The sequence below is a fragment of the Natrix helvetica genome, assembly GCF_964273705.1.
Source record: "Natrix helvetica genome assembly, chromosome: 7".
Classification (NCBI taxonomy): Eukaryota; Metazoa; Chordata; class Lepidosauria; order Squamata; family Natricidae; genus Natrix; species Natrix helvetica.
This window is the reverse complement of record NC_138558.1, coordinates 615295-639430: the sequence shown is the minus strand read 5'-3', so window position 1 is coordinate 639430 and position 24136 is coordinate 615295. Positions and strand designations below refer to the sequence as shown.

Genomic DNA, 24136 nt, shown 5'->3' with positions numbered 1-24136 from the left:
AATTTCAAAAATAAAATAAAATGCAGAATAAGAAAAAGGGGGAAATTCAAGGAGAGGCAATCAAAAATGGGGTGAGGGGAATTAAAAACTGACAAAAAAGGACTGACACCCAACTGTCTTCAGTCCAAGGACCATTATATAGGAACCTTTTGCTCTTAAGTTAAAACAAAAACATCCTATAAAAAGTCTATGGATTAAGCAATCTAAATAACATAAAATTGTAACAACAAAGCATAAAAACACAGCATATCTAACAATAAAAATAACAATGCACAATATTTCCTTAATAATAACACATCTAATTGGCAAATCCTAAAATCAAAATTTCATGTTAATCTTTCTCAAGCAAGAAGTCCAAAAGGGGCCTGCAAATAGAAATGCAACTAAATTGGCTTCCATGATGCCTAAAAGAAAAGCTTCTGGTTTCACTGATAATATCCATTTTGAATCTTTCCTGAATCAAACAACTTATCTGATCCAAACATTTCTTGCCAGACTTACGTGTCCATCAAAGATGATAAAAGATACCTTCACACTGATAATATTTCCAACACTTCTTTGGATATTCCCTTATAGACCTTTGACCGTTTCTTAGGAGTTGAACAATACATCATTTTATTTAAAAAAATATTTCGAATCATGGTTCAATGAGAATTTGAATCCCCTCAATCCATATATTCTTCCATTAATCGAGCATGAAATTCTATCCAAAACCTTTTGCCCATTTCATAGCACCCTCTTTAATTCATCCTCTGGGTTCATTTTAAATGATTTATATACCTTGGCGATAAGATGCTTGTCATTAGAACATAAATCCCTCTCAAAGTATGTTTTTTCATCTTGTACAATTTTTTTTTATCCGGTTTAAATGTTACACAATAATATTATATATAATCTATATAATAATAAAAAAGATCAATAAATCAGCATAAGTAACCGGGTTGTGTAAGTATCATTTGTCTTCTAAAACAGGCCATAGAGAAATGATAGGAAACAAACTGGCTTTCTATCTTTCCAGACTCCCACTGGCACATCTGTCAAAGGGATTTTTCCCCATTTATGTTATCCTGAAGTCTATAATGGCCAAATCTCAACAGCTGCCCCCCCTCTGCCTCCAAGAGCCTCCATTTTCCTAAAGTCAAATGTCCCAAACAACATTCCTCAAGTACAATTTTAGGCCAGGTATTTCTCTTTTATTCACATCTTGCAACAATTTACTGTATTTAATTTCTGATTTCTTACCTTGCCATACCAATCTAGAAATATCTTTCTGCCATTGTTTAAAAGAAAAATGAATTGTCAATACTGATATAGTTTGGAACAATTTTCTGCTTTCCCCTCAAGATGGAGCTCAGCTGCCCATTTTTGTCTTCCCCAAACCAATTTTTATTGATTAAAATTATACATTGCCCGCCTCAGAGTGGTCGTTTTGTGGTGCCATCAGTTGACCAGCTGCACTTTATTAATGAGCAAGATGAACATCTGGCCTTGCAACCTGCCTGGCACCCCAGCATTACAAATCTTCTCCGTTTTCTCCTAGGCTTCACGCTTGGTTTCTGACAAACGGCATGTCTCTTCCAGTTATTCTGTGCTTGTCTTTAATGATGGACTATCCACGAGCCTGGATTTCCTTACGCAAACCACCCTCAAGACAGGCAACTTCAGTTCCCATTAAAATGCAAAGGGGCCCTTCCTTCTCCTCTCTGGGCCAAGAGACAAATGAATGCAATCCAGCCCTCAGGTGAGGGCCCTGATCTCTGGCACCTGTCAGCAGGTAGGTAGGTAGGTAGGTAGTATGTGTGTGTGTGTGTTAGTTACACCTTTGAGTGTAACTAACTGGACCAGTCTCTGCAGTTTTCTTGGTAAGGTTTCAGAAGTGATTTCCCATTGCCTGAGAATAACAGAGTTTGAAGAGACCTTGGAGGTCTCCTAGTCCACCCCACTGCTTAGGCAGGAAACCCTCTACCAGTTCAGACAAATGGTTGTCCAGTCTCCTCTTGAAAACCTCCAGTGATGGAGCCCCCACAACGTCTCTCCCCAGGTTAATTATTCTCCCTGTCATGAAATTCCTCCTTAGTTCCAGAGGTTGCCTCTTCTCCTGCCTTCAGGGGCATTGGAGAATAGGTGGAACCCCCCCCCTTCTTTGGGGCATCCCTTCACATACTGAAAGGCTGCTATCGTGTCACCCCCAGTCCTTCTTTTTTATTAAAGTGGTCATACCCAATTCCTGCAACCGTTCTTCATTATGTTTTAGCCTCCACCCCCCTCATCATCTTTCTTGCCTCCTTCCTGGGCCTGAGGGTGTGTGACCGGCCCAGGGTCATCCAGCTGGCCTTGTGTCCCGGGTGGAGAAAACAAAGAGCCTGGAAAAGCTTCCTTGAGTCAAACTCCATCCCCAAAGTGTCCATGGATGTGGGCATCACCCTCAGCCATCAAGCCCTCCTGGTTGAGCCAGAGCTCCTGCAGCCGCCAATGCTGATGTCACATTGCCCTCTGCTGTCCTGAGACGGCAACTGCATCCCAGGAACTCTTCCAGGTGTCAAGATCGCAACTAGTGAAGCGTCCTACGCTCCTGCCTTGGGGGGTCTGCGCAAAGGGGGGGGGTTACAAGCTTTTCAGCTCATGGCAAATGCAGGCAATCAAGGAACCAGCACAGCTGGCTGGGGAATTCTGGGAGTTGAACCCCCACAAGCCTTAAAGTTGCCATGGTCGTACACCTCTGTTTTAGTGCTTCTCGTTATAACTCTCCCTTCATTTCCACTTCCCCCCTCCCCAGCCTGCTCAAAGCCCCATCTATGAAAGAAGGCCAGGCCTTCCCAGTGGCAGCACCACTGAGCATCCCCCACCCAAGATTCACATGGCCCCAACCTTCTTAGCCCATTGGAAGGCTTTGAAGACCCAGGGCTGCATAACCTCAGGCATGGGGTTAGGAGGCTGGGTCAGCTCCACTGGTTTTTCCTGAGTTAGATTGTATTTATGGCGTTAAATTGTTGTCTCAATAATTAAATTTTGCTTTCCATCACTCACTGGAACACAAAATGGGAGTGATCAGAGCTTTATACCACCGGGCTGAAAGTTTGCCTACCAGCAAAGGAGGCATCAGGGAAGCCCTCAGAGCATGTGCCTATCCCAAGTGGCCTTCATCAAACCCAGAAAAAGACCCAGCAGAAGATTCCCCCATAACAGACAAAGAAGAGAACAACAAAGGAAGCAACACTGTCGTTCCATAAGTGGTAGGAATATCTGAAAAACCCAGGCAGATTTTCAACCAAAACAACATACATAAACCAAGAATACGCTAAGGCAGAAGTTTGCCCACCCCAAAGGATAAAACACCCAAAGTCAGCCATGGGACAGATGCAATACAATGCAGTGGGACGTGTGCAGATCTGTACATTGGAGAAACAAAACAACCACTTCACAAAAACACATGGCACAAGATAGGAGGATGAACCCATCAGGACCCGATTCAGCAGCCCATCTGCATTTGAAAGACAAAGGGCCCTCTTTTGAAGACAGCAAAGTCCACATTCTGGTTTGAAAGAGGGGTCACAGGGGCCAAAATTGAACATCCCTCTTTCAATAGTGAGGGAAGGATGTGGCCCAACCTATCTCCTGGCTACAACACAGTTCCACACCCATTTACACTCTGATTCAGGTGACTCTGAGGAGATAGATGAACCCCCAAACGGCCTCAATAACTTGACCTTTGGAGTTCCAACGACCAGATGTCTGCAAAGAATATAAATCCTTCCATTCCCCACTATTCAGACAGAACTGAAGAAGCATCTTTGATGAGAACGTTTTCAATGAAAAAACTAAGAAGGTCCAGTTGCCCTTTTGGGCCAGCCACGGCCTGGATGATGGAGAACCTTCCTAAACATCTAAATCACCAGAGTCACATCCCAGAAGAATGCCAAGTCTAGCTTATTATGCCTATTTAGACACACAAGAATCAACTCTTGAAAGACTGAGGAAAAGGGGAGAAATGTACCTGCTTCCCAAGTGTGTTGTGCCAGGCGGATCTCCTTTAATGACACTTGTGTGGTGAGTCAGAAATCCCACTGACCCTAAGCCTCTTGCTGCCCCAATGCACCAGGCTCTTTTTTTATTTTTATTTTTAATTTATTTTTACTGCTGGCTTGTTTGGCAGTTTCTTTTTTTATTATTATTAAATTTTTTAAATAGGTTTTACAATTATCACCCCTCCCTTACCCTTCCCTCTTCCCTCCCTCCCCGAGTCCCTTTTGGAAGAGGGGGCGGTATATAAGCGCTAATAAATAAATAATAAATAATCCCCCCCGACCTCCCAGAGCAAAATGCAGGGTATAAACATTTAACAACCGTATGCTAACATAAGCTAACTAATTTTAACATGTTACTATTCTTGTGCTTTAACTCCCACTTTATTAAACTAGCTTTGAATAAATTGTAGCATTCCTTATGCCTTCATTCATAAGCTAACTGAATTTTTTTAGTCCGGTATTTGTTTTGAATATAGTCAATCCATCTTCTCCAGTCCAGCTTGTACTTCTCATCTGAGTGGTCCTTCAGATACGCTGAGATTTTGGCCATCTCTGCTAAGTTTACTACTTTTAACGTCCATTCTTGGATGGTAGGCAACTCTTCCTTCTTCCAATATTGCGCCACCAACAATCTTGCTGCCGTCGTTAACTTCAAAATCAAATTAGTCTCTATAACAGTACAGTCTGAAACTATGCCTAACAAAAACAACTGGGGTGTGAACTTTATCCTCTTTTTCAGCATATTTTGAATAACCCACCATATTTTTATCCAAAATGCTTTAACTTTTTTACAAGTCCACCAAATATGGTAGTACGTGGCATCAGCACAGTCACATCTCCAACATTTAGATTGTAGATTCAGATACATACAGGCTAGCCTTTTTGGATCTAAATGCCATCTGTACAGCATCTTGTAGAAATTCTCTCTCAAGTTCTGAGCTTGTGTAAATTTTACATTTCTTACCCAGATCTCTTCCCATGTTTCCATCACTATTGGTTCTTCAAAATTTTGTGCCCATTTTATCATACAATCTTTAACTAATTCTGTTTCAGAGTCTATTTCTATCAATACATTATACAACCTTTTTATGTGCCTTTGACCCTGGTCCCTAATTTGTTTTATCAAATTATCCTCATTTTGGATGATATTAGTTTTCTGGTCTTTTTTCCATCTAGCCTGTAACTGACCATATTGGAACCAGGTTTGAATTACCCTTTCATCTCTTAATGCATTCAAAGATTTCAACTGCAGTGCATCTCTAGCCATACTAAGGAGTTCTGCATATGTAGTTACATCTTGTTTTTGTTCTATACTTATGTTCTCTATAGCGTGTCTGGGCACCCCCCACATAGGTATCTTGTCGTATATTGATATTTTTTCCAGACACGCAGTAAGGCATTCCTTAAAATATGACTTTTAAAGATCTTGTCGGCCTTCTTGTCATATATTAAATAAGCATGCCAGCCATATACCAAATCAGAACCCTCGATATTCAATATTCTATCCTCTGTTAGGTTAATCCAATCGCTAATTGTTGTTAAAACTGCTGCTTCATAGTATAATTTTAAGTTGGGCATTTTTAAGCCTCCTCTTTCACGTATGTCTTGCATTATTTTAAGTTTTATTCTCGGTTTCTTTCCTGCCCAAACAAAGTTGTTAATACCTTTCTGCCATTCTTCCAAATTTGCGTCTTTATTGTTATCATTTGAAAGAAGAATAGAAACTTGGGCAAAACATTCATTTTAACTGCTGCTATCCTTCCCAGCAAAGACAGTTGTAGTTTTTTCCATTTATTCATTTCTATCTCTATTTTATGCCATAATGGTTCATAATTGTACTTATATAATTTCCCATTCGAGGTTGTAATATAAATTCCTAAATATTTAACCTTTTTTACTATCTCACATCCTGTTACTCTTTCTAATTCTTTTTTTTTTTTTTTTGGTTCGTAGTCATATTTTTAGCTATCATCTTTGTCTTCCCTAGATTTACTTTGAACCACCAAACCACCAGGCTCTTGACTTACTAACATGCCCTGTTTCCCAGAGTTGGCTCAGGCTGCACTCACAAAACCTGCTAAACCCCAAAACTCCAGCCCCAGCTTAGTGCGTGATGCAAAGTCACCACTTGGCCTACAACGTTCAGTCCTCTTTGTACACCAAGAAACAGGAAGGCCCCCATCAGCAGGAGGAGGCCAGGAAGCCATTTCCCCCCCCCACCCCCCTTGGAAGGTTCAGCTTCTCCTCCACCTGCCCCAACTTCAGGGGGACGTCAGAGACGGCCCAGGCGAAGCCCTTCACCAACCACCAGGTGGCAGCAAAGCCATGCGCTCTTCAAACATCCAGAGCTTGACTCTCTGGGAAATTCCAGGAGGGGGTGAGCTCCCCAACCCCTTCAAATACAGGGAGTCCTCGACTTATGACCACAACTCAGCCCAAAACTTCTGTTGCTAAGGGAGACATTTGTTGTGAGTTTTCCCCCCTTATACGACCTTTCTTGCCACTGTTGTTAAGTGAATCACTGCAGTTAAGTCAGTAACCTGATTGTTAAGTGAATCCGGCTTCTCCATTGACTTTGCGTGTCAGGAGGTCGCCAGAGGGGATCATGTGACTCCAGGGACGCTGGAACCACCGTAAACACACGCCAGTGGGCAAGCGTCCTCATTCTGATCACGTGACACAAGGATGCAGCAATGGTCATACGTGTGAAACACAGTCATCACTTCCCCCCCCCTCTCTCCCTCACCCTCACCTTGCTTGCTCCCAGTTTACTCCAGCTCATCATAACTGTTCCTCATTGGGGGGAGGGGGGGGAGAGCCTGCTGACACCCAGTGGAAAGGAGCACAGAGGCCTCCCTTCAGCTCCACACTGGGCTTCTGTTGCTGCCTCCTCACAGCTGTGAGTGTGTGTGTGTGTGTGTTTGTCTGCAGCTGCATCGCTTCTCCTTCAACAAGGCACCCGAGACCCCCTTCCTGCTGCCCCCACCCCAATCCTCTTCTGTCTCCCCCAATGCAGAACCTGGAACTCACACCACACCCACACCCCCAGAATTTCTTTCTGCTGGTTTCTGCCCATTGTCTGAGTTTTATTTGTTTTATTTGGGTTGCCAAAATCATTCCAAAGTATTCAATAATAAACCTAAAAGATCACTAAAAGGTACCAAAAAATTAATAATTTTAAAACTTAAATTAAAATGGAAAGTTTAAAAACTATGTGGCTTTTAAGAGGACTTGATGGCACACATTAAAAAATATTTAATATATTTTTTAAAAAATATTAAACATTTAAAAACTAATAATAGCCAAAAAGGGAGGGGGACAACAATAAGACCATGATATTTCTCTGTTTTTCTATGATAGTAAAAATATTATTGCACATTAGAGAGAGGGGGAGAGAGGCTAAAGAGACAGATTTGATAAGTAACATATTTTAAGACACAAACTAAATCTAGATAACGCAATCTTGCTTGCCATTAAAGAATCAATTCAAAAGATAACATTATTAAACTCAACTTTCTGGATTTGGTACATACAGGAAGTCCTCAAGTTACATCAGTTCATTTAGTGACCAAAGTTATAATGCCACTGAAAAAAGTGACTTAGAACCGCTTTTCATATTTACGACCGTTTCAGCATCCCCAGGGACACGAGATCTAAATGCAGATGCTTGGAAACGGATTCATATTTATGACGGTCGCAGTGTCCTGGGGTCACGTGATCCCCTTTTGTGATCTTTTGACAAGCAAAGTCCATGGGGAAACCAGATTCACTTAATGACCATGTTACTACTTAACAGTTGCAGTAATTCACTTAACAACTGTGGCAAGGGGGGCAGAGATCGACCCTGAGGCCACTCTCTTGTGGAGTGCCGCAGGGGTCGGTCCTCTCGCCCCTTCTGTTCAATACATATGTGAAGCCGCTGGGTGAGATCATCCGTGGTTTTGGGGTTGAATACCATCTGTACGCTGACGACACTCAGCTGTACATTTCAACCCCCAGCCACCCCAACGAGGCTGTTGAAGTGATGTCCCGGTGTTTGGAAGCCGTCGGGGTCTGGATGGGGGACAACAGACTCAAACTCAACCCCTCCAAGACTGAGTGGCTTTGGCTACCGGCGCCTCGGTTCAGCCAGCTGACCCCATCGCTGGCCATAGGGGGCGAGCAATTGCCCCCTGTGGAACGGGCGCGCAATTTGGGCGTCCTCCTAGATGCCCGGCTGTCAATGGATGACCATGTGGCAGCCGTGGCAAGGGGGGCGTTCCACCAGGTTCGCCTGGTGCGCCAATTGCACCCCCTTCTGGATCGGGATGCCCTACGCACAGTCACTCATGCGCTGGTGACGTCTTGCCTAGACTACTGTAACGCTCTCTACATGGGGCTTCCCTTGGGACGCGCCCGGAGACTGCAGCTAGTCCAGAATGCGGCCGCACGGGTTGTCATGGGGAGCTCTAGATACTCCCATGTAACACCTCTCCTGCGCGAGCTGCACTGGCTACCTGTAGTTTTTCGGGTGCGTTTCAAGGTCCTGATTACCATCTTTAAAGCGCTCCATGGCACAGGACCTAGTTACTTGCGGGATCGCATCCTCCCACATACATCCCTGCGGCCAATCCGCTCTCACAGGGATGGGCTTCTCCAGGTGCCGTCCACTAGGCAATGCCAGTGGGCGACGCCAAGGAGTAGGGCCTTCTCTGTGATGGGCCCAACCCTCTGGAATGACCTCCCCCCCAATATCAGAACCACCACAGACTTCCGCTCCTTCCGACAAAAATTGAAGACTCACCTGTTTCGATTAGCTGGCCTGGCATAATTATAATTGTGACAACTGTTACCTCCTGGAAACATATTCTTACCTGGTAATTTATAGGGTATGGTTTTAAATTTAACTGATTTTAGGGTTTTTAGAACCAGATTTATATTCTTCCGTACAGTTCTTTTTAAATTTTTAACCTCCTCCTTATGTGTATTTATATCTGTATTTATATTTGTATTTGATACTTGTTGTTTGTTGTGTGGACTGTACACCGCCCCGAGTCCTTTTCGGGAGAGGGGGCGGTGTAGAAATTCGAAGAAAATAAAATAAAATAAGAAAGGTTGTAAAATCAGGCAAAGTCACTTAATGTCTCACTTAGCAGCAGAAAGTTTGGGCTCAGTTGGGGTCACAAATGACAGACCACCTGTAATTCTTTGCATTTCCCCCTCCTCCCACCTGTCTGGGTCTTCTCAGAACGGAGCGATCCATTTTTGAAAGAGGCCCTTTGGCCTCATCCACTTTCGGAGCCCTTGGGGGTTGCTGTGACTGAGGACAGAAACGGGTTGCTGGGAGCGATGAAGAGGCAGCACCCGAAAGGTGCCTGAACGATGGTTGGATGGGCAACGAGGGGGCATCGGCTGCCTCAGGCATGACCAAGGTGCCAGGATGGACACTTGATTTGCATTGAGAAGGGAAGCTTTCCCCCTCCTCCTCCTCCTCCTCCTCCTCCTCCTCCTCCTCCTCTTCCTCCTCCTCCTCCTCCTTGTGCAATAAGGCACCAGAGAGGGGGAAGAAGGGAAGGGCCGGCCTCCGGGCCAGGAGGGATACGGGATGTCCTCATCTTCTCCAAACAGCCAAGGAGGAGCTCCTTCCCCACTGACTCAGCCGCTTCTTCTCCGGCCCTCCTCTTATTCCACCAAACTTTCTGGAAGGACCTCCAGGGAAGGCAGCCTGGTGAGCAGAGCAACCTGGACCACTGCCCTGCATGATGCAGCTCACAGGGGAGACTGGGGGGGAGACGGGGGTCCTGCACTTTGGCAGGATGAGAACAGGTGCAGGAAAGGACAGAGACCGGAGTCTCCTGATGGACCCTTCCTTTGGTCTGAAGAAGCAGGGGGTGGCGGCAGCTGCCAAAAAGGCCTCAGGCAGTCCTGGCCTCCATCAAGAGAGCGACAACATCAAGATCTACCTGAGGACAGGACAAGAAGCAATGGGTGGAAACTAATCAAGGAGAGAAGCAACTTAGAACTGAGGAGAAACTTCCTGACAGTGAGAACAATTAACAGAAGTTGCCTCCAGAAGTTGTGAATGCCCCAACACTGGAAGTCTTTAAGAAGATGTTGGATAGCCTTTTGTCTGAAACAGTATAGGGTTTCCTGCCTAGGCAGGGGGTTGGACTAGAAGACCTCCAAGGTCCCTTCCAACTCTGCTACTGTATTGTATTGTAAGATCAAGGGAAGGGAGGGCACCGCTCTACGCCACACTAGTCAGGCCACTTTTGGGACACTGTCTCCAGTTCTGGTCACCACAATTCAGAAACGCTGAAGCCCAAGAAAGAGGGCAGAGAAGAGCCACCAAGAGGATCAGGGGCCTGGAAGGGAAACTCTGCGAAGGAGAGCGAAAGGAACGGGAGGAGGGAGACGGAGACGGAGGGCAGAGGGGCTGCTGATTTATTCTCCAAAAGCTCCGGAGGGCAGGACAAGAAGCCAGAAGCCATGGGGGGATTTCCTGAGGGTGAGAAGAATTCATCACCTGAACGGCCTCCCTCCCTCCCTCCCTCCCGAAGTTGGGAGAAACACTGCAGCTGTTGCAGAAGAGATGGGACAAGCATCTGTCCAGGCATGGAATGAGGGGAGGGGGTAGGCCTAGAAGCCCTCCAAGGTATCTCCTGACCCCATGGTTCTATGAACATGTCACAATCACCTGCAGGCTTCACTTTATTATCCTCTAGTTTCTGTTTTTCTCCCGTTGGTTTCCCGGCTCAGGAACAAATGCTGATGGGAAAAGGGCAGGAGTGACCGCTGGAGAGAACGACCCCTGCTGACTCAGAAGAAGAGAAGGAATCAAGAGGCCTTCGCTGTTTTCAAGGATCTGAACCATCGCAAACTGTGGCCCTGTCAGCCCAGCCGAGAGGTCTCTGGACCTCTGAAAGGGAAATTAGCTGCCCCATTTTCTCTTTGGTTTCCCACTGGAATAATTAACCTACTTCCAGTTTGTTCCTTCAGCTTCTTCACTTTTAACATCCGTGTTGCTTTTGCTCTTAATTCTTCTTTCAAAACGTAACAGTTTTAGACAATGCCAAAGATCGGAGTCTGGGGCTCCCAGGCGGGTCAGGCTGGGTGGAGAGAGCTCGGACTAAGAAGGCCACCTACCAAGGTCTGAGAGTTGGATGAGGCCCTTGAGCCCCTGGGGGCCACATGCTAAACGCAGGGATCCCAGTTCAGAGAAAACCTGTAAAAATGAAGGCCTTTGAGGGATGGAATAGTTGATAGAAGCTATAAAAGGGGCTATGATAGAAATAAAAGTGACCAGGGGAACCAATGGAATCTGGGCAAATAACTCCCCAGGAAGCAGTGAGTAGGGGAAGAAGGAGGGATGTCCCAATGACAGATTTCTGCACTTTGCATAATACAATACAATACAATACAATAGCAGAGTTGGAAGGGGCCTTGGAGGTCTTCTAGTCCAGCCCCCTGCCCAGGCAGGAAGCCCTATACCGTTTCAGACAGATGGCTATCCAACATCTTCTTAAAGACTTCCAGTGTTGGGGCATTCACAACTTCTGGAGGCAAATTCTGTTCCACTGATTCATTGTTCTAACTGTCAGAAAGTTTCTCCTTAGTTCTAAGTTGCTTCTCTCCTTGATTAGTTTCCACCCATTGCTTCTTGTTCTACCCTCAGGTGCCTTGGAGAATAGTTTGACTCCCTCTAATGTTCCTTGTTTTTTTAAAGTGAGGGCTGGGTATACATGAAGGCAAAGACTGAAATGGCTCAACAAGTCAATGTATAAAATGATCCAATTAACTGGATTAAGTTTCCTACGGGCTCTGGGATCCTGCACAGAAATCCAATCATTGCTTGAGTTATCGGGAAATAGACACAGAAACGGAACCCTTTTCTGGCAGCTTCAATCTGACAAAGATAAAAATCCAAACAGGGGAAGGTAAATATCATAAAAAACATTGCATCAAGATTGATAAATCTGCTTAAAGGCATTCCTACCTGCCCTAACAATTTGTTATTTCAGGGAGACTACCTGGAACCCAAGATGGCGACTTAGGTGGGGTCCTATCCCCTGCCCAGTGCAGGACTCCATTAGTCCAGCTACCCAACCGAAGACCAGCCTGCCTCTATCTAAAGAGCAGCACCACAGAACCAGTTGTGACCATCAGAACCAACTTCCCTGTCCCCGAAGCCCCTGTTCTTCCGCCTGCCTCTGCAGCCTCCTTCTCTGGCAAAAGAGGGCTTCCTGCAGGTGCCCCTTGAAGAAGCAAACACCAACCATATCCAGCATGGACTGAAACTGGCAGCCTCACAGTCCAAAGGAAGCCCACCTCTCTCCTTCAAACTTGCCCATCTAGAAGCAGGGCCAGAAGGGCGCAAGGCCTCCTGCTTTTGGGTTATCCGTTCTATGGCTTTGGGCTTTGATTAGGTACAGGCAGTCCTTGATGTACGGCCGTTCATTTAGTGGCCATTTAAAGTTACAACATGTCACGATGTTAAAAAGTTTGCTAGGCCTGAACTGCCTAAACTGACATTCAAGAGTTAAACTAAGAAAGCTTTATTGCGCAGGTCATAAAACAAAAAGTTCTTATCTGAAAGTGATTTATTGCGCATGCGTTACACATTCCAAAAATTCCTTTCTTTTTTGTTCGGCTGCCAACTTGGCAGACGGAGCTTTCATTATCAAAATGTAACCATTAGTTATTTCTGTTTCATTTACTTTTTAATTTTCGTATTAAAGTTTGTTTATTAATTAGAATATACTTGTCAAAGACTTTTATTTTATTTTTTAATATCTCAAAAGATATGCGGAAGGGAATCAGCCTCGGTCCATTGATCTCAGATTTCCCCAGGGCATTTTTCCCCTGACAACTTGGTAGCAGAGGATGGTTGACAACTTGGCAGCTGAAATGGCTACAATTTATGGCTGCATTTTCCCTTCATGCTATCTAAAGATAACCGACTAAGCCTAATTAGCAATGTCGGAGAAAAAGAAAAAAAAGGAAAAGAAAGATGGGGCGAGCACAGATGAATCAGCTTCCTCTGACAAGGAGGCTCCCTCGGACACAGAGAAGCAAAAACCTTCAAACGTATTCCAGGAGCAACAAAGTGCCGAGCCAGATGTGGGGGAAGGAGCTACAGGACGCGACATCCACGAAACGAGGTCAGTGGTTCCTCCTTCTAAAATATATCCAGGAGATTATGAATTTTGGGGGGCCAAGCCAAAACTTCCCACTCTGCCAGAGCCACTCCATTCCCAGACCCTCGCAGATTATCAAACAATTGATGAATGGCCGGCTAAAAAAAAATCCTCCCACGCAGAAAGCAGATTTTATGAAATCTCCCCAGATGATGAGCAAGAAATGCAAAGCTATCTTGATCAAATAGAACGTTTCGAAAAATATGCTAGGGACGTGAGAGAGTGCTTTAACGAAATAAAGCGAAGTAGGAGGAGCTCCCCCACTCCCAAAATGTCTGAGGACGCCATCTTGTCTTCAAAACAACAGCCTAAGACACACCCCACAGAGTTCATTGGTCAATTAGAACAAAGAGATATGTACACGTCACCGAGGTCACGTGATCCCTTTGAGCCCATTGAACTTCCGGCCATGTATAGAGGGCTGCAGCCAAGAAGTGAAGCTGCACTGCCATCTGCTGGTGGAGAAAAATTATTACAGCAAAAGATGAAGCAGTTGCACCAGATTTTTAGAGATCTGTCTATGAGTTTTACAGAAGCCCAAACTTTGCCCCCAAAGGTTAAGTCTTCAACACCCCCTGGCGGTGTCGAATCCTCCCTAGATGGAAAAAGGCAAAGCGAAAGGCGAATTCGAGGAAGCCAATTTGATGTTGCCACGCAAAGGCCAATGATGCAACCCCAGCATCCCCTGGTTCAACAACCAGATTTGCAACCAGAGCAACAAATTGTTCCTCAGCAGGTATTCACAGTCACCCCCTTGACTGGTGAGTCCAAATTAAAGGAGTCAGGAGAGAATTATAAAGCCTGGGTCAGTGAAATTGCGCTCTTGCTTCGAAGAGAAGGCACACATTCCATGGTTTTTAATCCTCCTCCTCCACCGTGGACACCTGCGATGAGAGACCTCGAAAACAGAGCAATCACGACTGTGCTCATGTCAATGGAAATTGAGATCCAAGGTATCTTTCCACCTGACGCAACTGCCCAAGAAATTTGGGCTATTTTGGAAGATTGCTACAGGCCCGTTTCAATTGAATCTTCATGTTTGCTCATGTCCGAGTTCCATGGTTCGAAGTTGAAACCTGGTGAACGAATTGGTGGACATTTGACCAAACTGAAAAGAATGAGAAGTGAATTGAGACAAAATGGCCATGTAATCGATGATATCCAAATGATTAGCATCATCATTAACTCATTGAATTATGAATGGAAAGATGCTGTTGCAAAGATTAACTACGTGCCTATTGCTCAACGCACAGTTAACCACGTTTGCAGACTTTTAGTGGAAGACGAAGCTATCAGGTTAGCTACACCACATCTGCAACGGCCTCCAGCATCAAAGGCTCCAGCCAGACGTCCCTTCCGAGGAAGAGGCTACGCTCCAAGGATGCCAAAGTGCTACACCTGCAACCGTGTGGGACATGACACCCAGGATTGTCCCCAACGAGTTCCAGCTCCCGTCACATACCAGCCCAGAGAAACAGATTCCAGAGGCAGAGGTAGAGGCGGAAGACAAGGTCGTCGTGGTCCAAGGCATGATTCACAAGCTCCACTTGTGACACTGGCCATAACCAACGTTCCACAACCTGATCCAAAGTTCGACAGACGTCTTTTGTGGACTTTAGATAGTGGAGCAGCTGTGCACGTTACCCACAGAAGGGAACTTTTCACAGAGATGGGCGAACCAGAGCCCGAGTATCGAGAACTGTATTCCTTCACCAACCACACTTGCAAGGTTATGGGAAAAGGAACTGTTTACATTGAAGAGCTCGATACACACATCCCTGATGTTTATTACATACCTTCAGCAACCAGTAATTTGCTTAGTCAAAGTCACTTGTCTAGAGAGTTAAAGTTCCAGGTTCACCACCTCGAAAAAGCAAGTTACTTAGTTAAAGATGGAGATATTGTTGCTGAAACTATGCTGATTGGTGGTGTTTATTACTTAAAGCCAAAGCCTAAAGGGCAAGCACAGGCAAGTATGCGAACTCCAAAAAGGCACAACGCAGACCCAGAGAGAGTTGTCCCAGAGAGAGAAAACGTTACTGTGCCAAAGGCTCCTAAAGCCAACAAACAGAGAAAACAAAAACAGGTTGCTCAAAGCAAGCCTGAGGGTCCTCATGAAACTGTTAATGTTGAGAATTCACTAACTGGTAAACCTTTGCATTCCAGGTGTATTCACAAGTGGCACAGAAGATTGGGACATGCCAGTTTCCGTGTTCTTAGAAAGATGCCGGAGTTCGCAAAAGGTTTGGATCTAAAGGGGTGTAAGGTGTTTTTGGATTGTGCGGTTTGCAAAAAGGCTAAATCCAAGGCGGCTGCAATTCCCAAACACGCTACACGCCTGTCAACACGCATTTTTGATTTGGTACACACTGACATAGTGGGTCCTTTCCCACCAACACTTGGTGGCAGAAAGTATTTTTTAACAATTGTAGATAATCATTCTAGATATGGATTTGTATATCCTATGAGAGAGAAATCTGAGACCTTTCAGATCTTTAAAGACTTTGCAGCGTTTGTTTCTACACAATACCAAGTTCGCATCGCCAGAATCCAAAGTGACCGTGGTGCAGAATTCATGTCTCAGCGTTTCCAGGACTGGATGCGTAAGAATGGAATTCTTCATCAGACATCTGCTCCATATACACCGGCTCATAACGGAGTCGTAGAAAGAAGACAAGGGGTTCTACAAACCATGATGCGTTGTCTTCTAGAAGATGCCAATCTCAGTAACGCATACTGGGGTGAAGCAATCAAGTATGCAAATTACATTGTCAACCGTACTTGGAGCAGTGTAATCAATCAAACTCCTTTCTACATGCTGTATGGCTACAAGCCTGATCTCAAGAACCTCCACATTTTTGGTTCATATGCTATGGTGAACACTCCCTTAAGTCAAAGAAGAAAGGGAGGTACGGTAGCAAAGAGACTGAGATTTATGGGTATTGATGATAATTCAAAATGGCTCAAATTCATCGATACTAAACATGTGATTGTCATTTCACAATCTGCTAATTTTGAGGAAGATATTGACTGGTCCAGGATTCATTCCAATGATCCTGAAGTTTATTTTCCTAGAGATGGTGTTCCAGATGCCACGCAGCCTGATGGCAATTCGCAGGCAGATATTCCTTCTACCAGTTCTTCACAAACTGATGTTCCGTCTTCGCAAGCCGCGGATGCTGATGCTAGCGACGAACGTGAGGACGAGGATGATGATGAAGAAGAAGAAGAAGACTGGTCTGTTGCTCCTAGACGCTCCAAGAGGGCCACAAAAGGAATCCCTCCACAACGTTATTCATGGCAACTGACAAAGTCACCATTACCTTTGATTTGCAACGTTACTCTTCCTCCAGAGACATTCACACAAATCAAACAGCTTCCTGATTCAGAACAAGACAAGTGGTATGATGCAATGCAGGATGAAATGGACAGTTTAAAGAAACTTAATGTATTCACACCTGCAAAACCTCCAGCAAACAAGAAAGTCATTGGCACTCGATGGGTCTACAGAATCAAGAAGAAACCAAATGGTGAGTCTTTATACAAAGCCAGACTTGTAGCTCAGGGTTTCGCTCAACGTTATCCTGAGGACTACACAAACACTTACTCACCAACAGTCAGAACTGAAAGTGTAAAAATTGCCTTAACCACTGCAACTATTCTTGGTTTAGAAGTTTTTCAATTTGATGTGGACACAGCTTATCTACATGCAGACCTAGATGAAGAGATCTACGTGAGAAGCCCTCCAGGATTCCGAAAGCAAGAAGGGGATACCTGGTTCCTGAACAAAAGTCTTTATGGTCTGAAACAGTCAGGTTTAATGTGGTATTTATGTCTTACTGACAAACTAAATTCAATGGGCTTTATTAAGTCCGAAACTGAAGAATGCGTGTTCACAAAAAGATCTAACAATGCATATGAGATAATTCTTGTTTATGTTGATGATATTGTTTATATTGGTCCAAATAAGAAAATGAGTGAGATTTTTGCTAAAAGTTTGCAGAGATACTTCACACTAAAATCTTTAGGACACATTAGCACTTATTTAGGTGTTCAAATTGAAAAGACACAGAAGGGGTTTAGTCTTTCACAAGAAGAGAAAATTGACCACATTCTACATCATTGCAACATGAAAGATGCTAGCACAACAAAGACACCCATGCAAACAGATTTTCACAACTTAACACATGAACCAAGTCCTGAGTTCGAGGATCAAACACTTTATCGTTCAGTCATTGGTTCACTATTATACATTAGTAGCTGGACCAGACCTGACATCGCACTTAGTGTTAATCTTTTATCACGACACGTAGGTAAGGCAACACAATTTCATTGGTCATGCATTAAGAAGTTGTTGAAATACCTAAAACACACTAAACACATGAAGTTATTGCTAGAACCAACACACACTGATCAACCAAAGTTGATTTGTTTTTCTGACTCCGACTGGGCGAGCGACAAGAAGTCACGCAAAAGCACTTCTGGTTACATGATGTTCCTGAATGGATGTCCTGTTTACTGGCAAGTGAGAAAACAGAGTTTTGTTTCATGTTCATCTACTGAAGCTGAATATGCTTGTGTTTCAGATGCTTGTAATTCTCTAACGTGGTTTGATGCTTTGATCACAGATATCTGGACACGTCCGATTCGACCAATCACCGTGATGGAAGATAATGTATCTGTGGTTTATATTTCTGAGTCACATTTTACAGGTTCTAGGTCCAGACACATTGACATTCGTTATCAAAACACAAAGCAATTAGTTAAGCAAGGTTTTGTTAAATTGCAATATGTTTCTACACATGATCAGATTGCAGACATGCTTAACAAACCACTTGCCGCAAATCAACACGAGTATCTGCGAAAGAAGATGTGCCTTAACTGATGATTTGATGACGTCAGCCCAGACTAGCAAAAGAAGGGGTGTCACGATGTTAAAAAGTTTGCTAGGCCTGAACTGCCTAAACTGACATTCAAGAGTTAAACTAAGAAAGCTTTATTGCGCAGGTCATAAAACAAAAAGTTCTTATCTGAAAGTGATTTATTGCGCATGCGTTACACATTCCAAAAATTCCTTTCTTTTTTGTTCGGCTGCCAACTTGGCAGACGGAGCTTTCATTATCAAAATGTAACCATTAGTTATTTCTGTTTCATTTGCTTTTTAATTTTCGTACTAAAGTTTGTTTATTAATTAGAATATACTTGTCAAAGACTTTTATTTTATTTTTTAATATCTCAAAAGATATGCGGAAGGGAATCAGCCTCGGTCCATTGATCTCAGATTTCCCCAGGGCATTTTTCCCCTGACACAACAGCACTCAAAAAAGTGACTGATGAGAGTTTTTCACACTTACCACCGTTGCAGCATTCCCCAGGGTCACGTGATTAAAATTCACATGCTTAGCAGCTGACTCATATTTATGACGGCAGCGTCCTAGGGTCACGGAATCACTTTTTGCAACCTTCTGACAAGCAAAGTTAATGGGGAAGCCAGCTTCACTTCATAGCCATGTTAATAATTTAACAACTGCAGGGATTCAGTTAACAGCTGTGGCAAGAAAGGTCATAAAATGGGGCAAAACTCACTCAATGTCTCACTTAGCAACAGAAATTGTGGGCACCACTGTGGTCGTAAGTCGAGGACTACCTGTACCAGAATTGTGCCAGGGCCACTTGGGAAGCAAAAGCCTTCAGGTATAACCGATTAAGGTCTAGTCAGTTTCAAGCAGAGGCACAAGAGCAGGGGGCTGGGCTCCGCTTACCTACCCCTCCCCAACGGGGTCTGCCCATGATAAAACCTCTGATGAATTAGAGGCGTAGCTTGAAGCAGCTCTGCCGGCACTGGGTTCAAGTAGTAAATGCTGACCGTGAATGAAAGCCATCTGTGTCAAAAAGGAATACGGATGAAGCCTCAATATCCAGGACAGTATTTCACTCAAAGCTACCCTGGTGCTTTTAACGTTGGTTACGTTTATCCCCGGAGCTATGCCGGCTGAGGAATTCTGGGACTTGAAGTCTACAAGTCTTAAAGTTGCCAAATTTGGAGACCCTCCCGATCCAGATCCCTGAAGGGGGCACCTAGGGGAGCTTTTTCACAAGTTCTTGTATTTGGCACTGGCCACTAGGGGGCACTATAGAACCAGTGTAATCCTCTCTATTGGGACTCTTCACGTACAGGTAGCCTCAATTTAAGAGGTCTTCTCTGTATGTTGACCCCTTTGTGGGGATTTGGACTCTCAGGCCGATTCAGGCCTTGTCCAGTCATCTGCTGCACAGCATATGGATCTTCCAGAAATCTTCCAGATCTAAAAGGGGCCAGACTGATCACAGGCAGCCTTACGGGGTAAGAATGCCCAATTTATGGACACCTCCTATGCCTAGGCTGCCTATTGCTGTACTAAGGCGTGATGATGGCATTCCTTTTCCTCCAACTCCTAAAGACGCACACAGTTTTCTTAAACTACCAAAGAAGCACCTTTTTAACATGCAGGCTGTCCCCCAAGGGTGCTTTTTCAAAAGGCACCTGGGATTTCTTGTTCTTTCTTTGAAGACGTTTTGCTTCTCCTCCAAGAAGCTTCTTCAGCTTTGATCGGGTGAGGGGGAATGGGAGGATTTAAATAATAGATAAATCCTCCCATTCCCCACCATCCAGTCAGAGCTGAAGAAGCTTCTTGGATGAGAAGCGAAACGTCTTCAAAGAAAATTAACCAGTTGCCAGGATGGCTGAGAATCTCCACAGACATTTAACATACAGGCTGTTTTTGTCTGTTCGTGAAAGGAAGGAGAATGTACAGCTGTACAGTTCTTTAAACCTTTTTTATCCTCCTTCGTATTTATCTATTTATTTAATAATTTTAATTGTTTAATTTTATAGTTATTTATATGATGTATTTCCGATATGGACTGTCCACCGCCCCGAGTCCCTTGCGGGAGACGGGGCGGTCTATAAGCGCTCAGTAAATAAAATAAATAAATAAAAATAAGAATGCCATCTGCCGTTTTTAGAAACACACAGGCTGTTCACAGGTACGAATTCTGCCTGGCATACAAATCTGAGTTAAGAAAAAATGTAGGAAGGCCCCCTTTCTTAACCTGGGGATTGCCTGCAATCCACGAGAGGTAGAAAATCAGAGGGCATAAAAAAAAGGCAAGGAAAGGTCCGGTTATGTCACTGCATTTCCTTCCAAGCAGGAAATCTAACCCTGAATGAAGTGGGAGACATACTGAGACCCTTCTCTTTCAATATAATCCCTCATTCTGCTTTGCACTCCAGAACTAAACACCATTTTCCCATCTAGAAACACCCGACCAAGTAAGTGAATTCAGACCGTCTTTTTCTCCCCTTTTGTACAAAACGAAAAACACACATCAACGTAGCCAGAAGGAACATGACACCGTTCAAATTCAGGGAAATAGGGAAAGAACAAATGCTCATCGCTGCCAGGAAGTGCTCACTGAGGGAGATTGCACGAAGCAGAAAAACAGAACGATGAGACACGCAAAAGGATAAAATTAAAGTTATGATTCATAACCCTGGGCTAGGAGGATCTTGCAGGCTGAGGGGAAGCAGAGGCTGAACCTTATATTTAAGATCCGAGGGAAAGACGTGCATTGACAGGTTGGCCAGACGATGCCCTGCCCTGTTCTCTGGCCCACCAAGGTGCCTTTCCAAGGCCAGAGGTCCATCCCACAGGTGGGCAGAGAGTGGGGAAGGAGCCCCGGCCGAGCAAAAGAAAGCCAAGGACCCTCTCATGGGCCACAAGTGGGTCTCTCTCCCTCGTGCCTCCCCCCCGCCCCCTTGCTCCCCATAACACCCTCCCTTCCGAACTGACCCCCAGCAACTGTCAGGGCGCCCCAAAACAGGAGCTGCCCCCCTGATGGCCAAGGCCGGAGGAGGGGGAGGAATCAGGTTCAGAATAGGGCTGGACGGGACCTGGGAGGTCGTCTAGTCCAGCCCCCTGCTCAAGCAGGGCGACCATCCTCAAGGCCGCAAGAGTCCATAAAGCAGAAGAGGGGAAGACACGGCAGGGGAGGGGGGAGGGGGTTTCCCCGGGCCAGGCCCGGTCAGAAAAGGCAACATGGCAGGCGGGAGAGGGGGGAGCCAGCCGGTCCGGTCGGGGCTCGGGGCTCTGGCCGGGGCCCTTCCAGGCGGGGGCTCCTTCTTCCTGTGGCCGGGGAGAGGCGGGGGTCGCTACCCGGAGGACCCGCGGAGGGAGGGAGGGAAGGCTCCCGAGGCGGGGAGTTCCGCAGGGGCTGCACCTGAGGGTGGGGCCGAGGCAGGCCGTGTCGGTGCTGTCGACCTCGCGCAGGATCCGCTCGTGCTCGGCCGTCGTCTCCAGGCTCTCCGGCTCCGCCATGGCGGGCCGCGCCCCGCTCCTCGCCGTCGCAATGGCAACGCCGCCCGGCCGCGCCCCGCCCCGCACGCACGCACGCACGCACGGCGCTCCGCGCGCTCTCTTCTCCCCTGGAAACGCGCCCCGGCGCCCGGCCGTTCCGCCGCGCGGTCGTTCCGCCCCGGGGCCCTTCTCTGCGGGCGGGAAGGGGGAAATCCTCTGCCCTGAGGCTGGAGTGGATGACCTCTTAGAACCCTCTCTACCCGTCCTCCAAATCCTCCCTCCCTTTCTCGATGGAGGTAACACAGAAGAAAGGTTCCCGTGAGGTCATCCAGGCCACCCCCTGCCACGTCTCTGTCCTGTCTCCTCCTAATCCAAGGCTTTTTCTGACTCTCTGGATCAGAGCTGCCCCCTGCCACGTCTCTGTCCTGTCTCCTCCTAATCCAAGGCTTTTTCTGACTCTCTGGATCAGGGCTGCCCAACCTTGGCCACTTTTAAGACTTGTCAACTTCAACTCCCAGAATTCCCTGGCCAGCAGGGGAACATGGGAGTTGAAGTCCACTAGTCTTAGAGTGGACGTCTCCCAAGGTTGGAGAGCTCTGGTCCCCAGCAGCTTCCTGACATCCAGCTGGGTATTTTTTTCTCTGTGAAAATTGTGGGTTTCTTCCTCTCCCATAGCTTTCAGTGCAAATTTCAATACTGAGTAGATCCACTCCTTCTATTCATGTCCTTGTCTCTCTGCATGGCAGAAGAGGGAAGGGGGGCCCTTCTTGCCTGGGACCCTTCCAGCAGAGCCCTGGAGTTCAACCCCGGCTCCATTGCATGAGCCGCAGGAGCAACCTTAGCAGCCTCAGGTGGGACTTGCATAAGGCGTTGCTTAAAATGAAGGGCACGATCCCACAGGTCCTGTTGTCATTGCAACCCCGGGACCACACAATTATTGAGCGATGACCCCACGTGGCCACAACACGGGAAGGAATAGAGTCTCAGGCAGGCAGGCAGGCAGGCAGGCTGGTGGGTACCTCCGAATACAGGCAGCTGAAAAGATGGCAGGAGTGGAAGCTACTCACAGGAGCAACTTGCCACTTCTTCTGGCTTCTCCAATGACTGTTGGGAGAAGCTGGTAGGAAAGGTTGCAAATGGCCCCAGGGGGTGCCACGATGGCTGCGATTTCAAGGACTGGCCGCAAGTCCTGCTCGTTCAGCCCTGTTGTAACCTTGAACAGTGGAATGAGTGGATGTTATTCAAAGACAGACTATCATACCTTTGACCTGGCCAGGACCTTCCCAGCTTCCCCAAACTGGCTATCCAGTGTTGGAGTTCCTGCCTTGTATCCCTCAAGTTCTATAAAAATCCTTAGCTTTCGTTTGGGACCTTCTTTCTTGCCACAATCCTTGCAATAGACACAGTCCTTTTCCTTGATGCTGTGTTTCTTTTTCAAACCAAGTTCGCAATGACTGGTCTGTTCTGAAGATTTCCTGCCTGGAAGGGCTCATCACCTCACAGGGGAGCATGTTTCACAGGCTGACACTTCATAATCAGCAGGTTCCTCCTTGTCTCTCACCTGAAGCTCCCTCTGTGTTCCCACCCACTGAGTTTCCTTGGCAACAGTACTGCAGGGGCTTCTGGTGGCTGCCTGATTTTGCAGTTTCTTCTCCTGGCTGGGTTGGCTTCCCTGACCCTCAGCCCCACTCTTTGCTTGCCCACCCTGGCAAGAATGGCTCCATGCTCTCACAGCTCATTCAAGGTCATTGGAGCTACTGAGATACTAATCCCTGGGGAAGAAGCGTGTGTGGCAATAATAATTGCAAAATGTTTTTCAAGAGCTTATTCCTTAATCTGCCTGTGGTAAATAGAGGACCGAAAGCTGAGGTCTTTGCATCCTGCCTTGGTGGGAGCCTTGGCAGTTACTGCTGCCGCCACCTACCTCCCAGGCAATTCATTTACTGACTCTCCGCCCCTAACACTAGTGTGTAAAAGAGACAGGCTGCAGACCTCAACGGCAAGGAAAATGAGTGATAAAAAAGAAAGTAAGCTCTCAGTATGCGTGGCCCTACAGCACTGAGGCCTATGACTAAGTACATCAGCCCTTGTTCCTATTCTTTCTTTTGGGCAGGCAGACCAATCTCACAAGAGAGAACTATAATCAAACTTTATTAAAGAAAAGAACCAGAACATCCTTGAATTTACACAGAAAACAAACGAGCAGAGTCGGCAGAAGTGGAGAGCCACTCAGGCAGCATCTTGGAAGAACTTCCCCTCTGCTGAAAGATCACCAGAAAAAGATCAGGCTCTAAGTTGATCCCAGGATGACTTGCTCCTATGTGAAAGTCACACTGATGCAAAGAGGTGCCAGTTTGCATGAAACACACAAGGATGGGGGGGGGGCTGGAGATAAAAGAGGAAGCACCCTCAGAACAAAAGCCTGTTTCTTCCCTTAGGAAGGACCTGAAGTCCAATTCTGGTGGAAATGGTGGAATTTCAGCCCAGCAGTTAATCACTTTTCTAATAATAATTGTGAGATAAACAAAAATTTGCTTTCCGTGATATGCTGAATTAAAATACGTTCAGCTTCTGAATGTAGTCCTTGTTCACCATAGTA

General features: G+C 45.8%; 1 protein-coding gene across 4 annotated transcripts in view; it reads right to left on the bottom strand.

Moving 5' to 3' along the window:
* Positions 1 to 21603, bottom strand: part of LOC309395343 (exocyst complex component 6B-like) — a 56429-nt gene extending 34826 nt beyond the window's left edge. For all 4 annotated transcript variants that reach the window (XM_081959496.1, XM_081959497.1, XM_081959495.1 and 1 more), the window contains exon 1: positions 21461 to 21603. In XM_081959496.1, the coding sequence (XP_081815622.1) occupies positions 21461 to 21558 (98 nt within the window). In that variant the 5' untranslated portion in view covers positions 21559 to 21603. The remainder of the gene's footprint in view (positions 1 to 21460) is intronic.
* Between the last annotated feature and the right edge of the window lie 2533 nt (positions 21604 to 24136).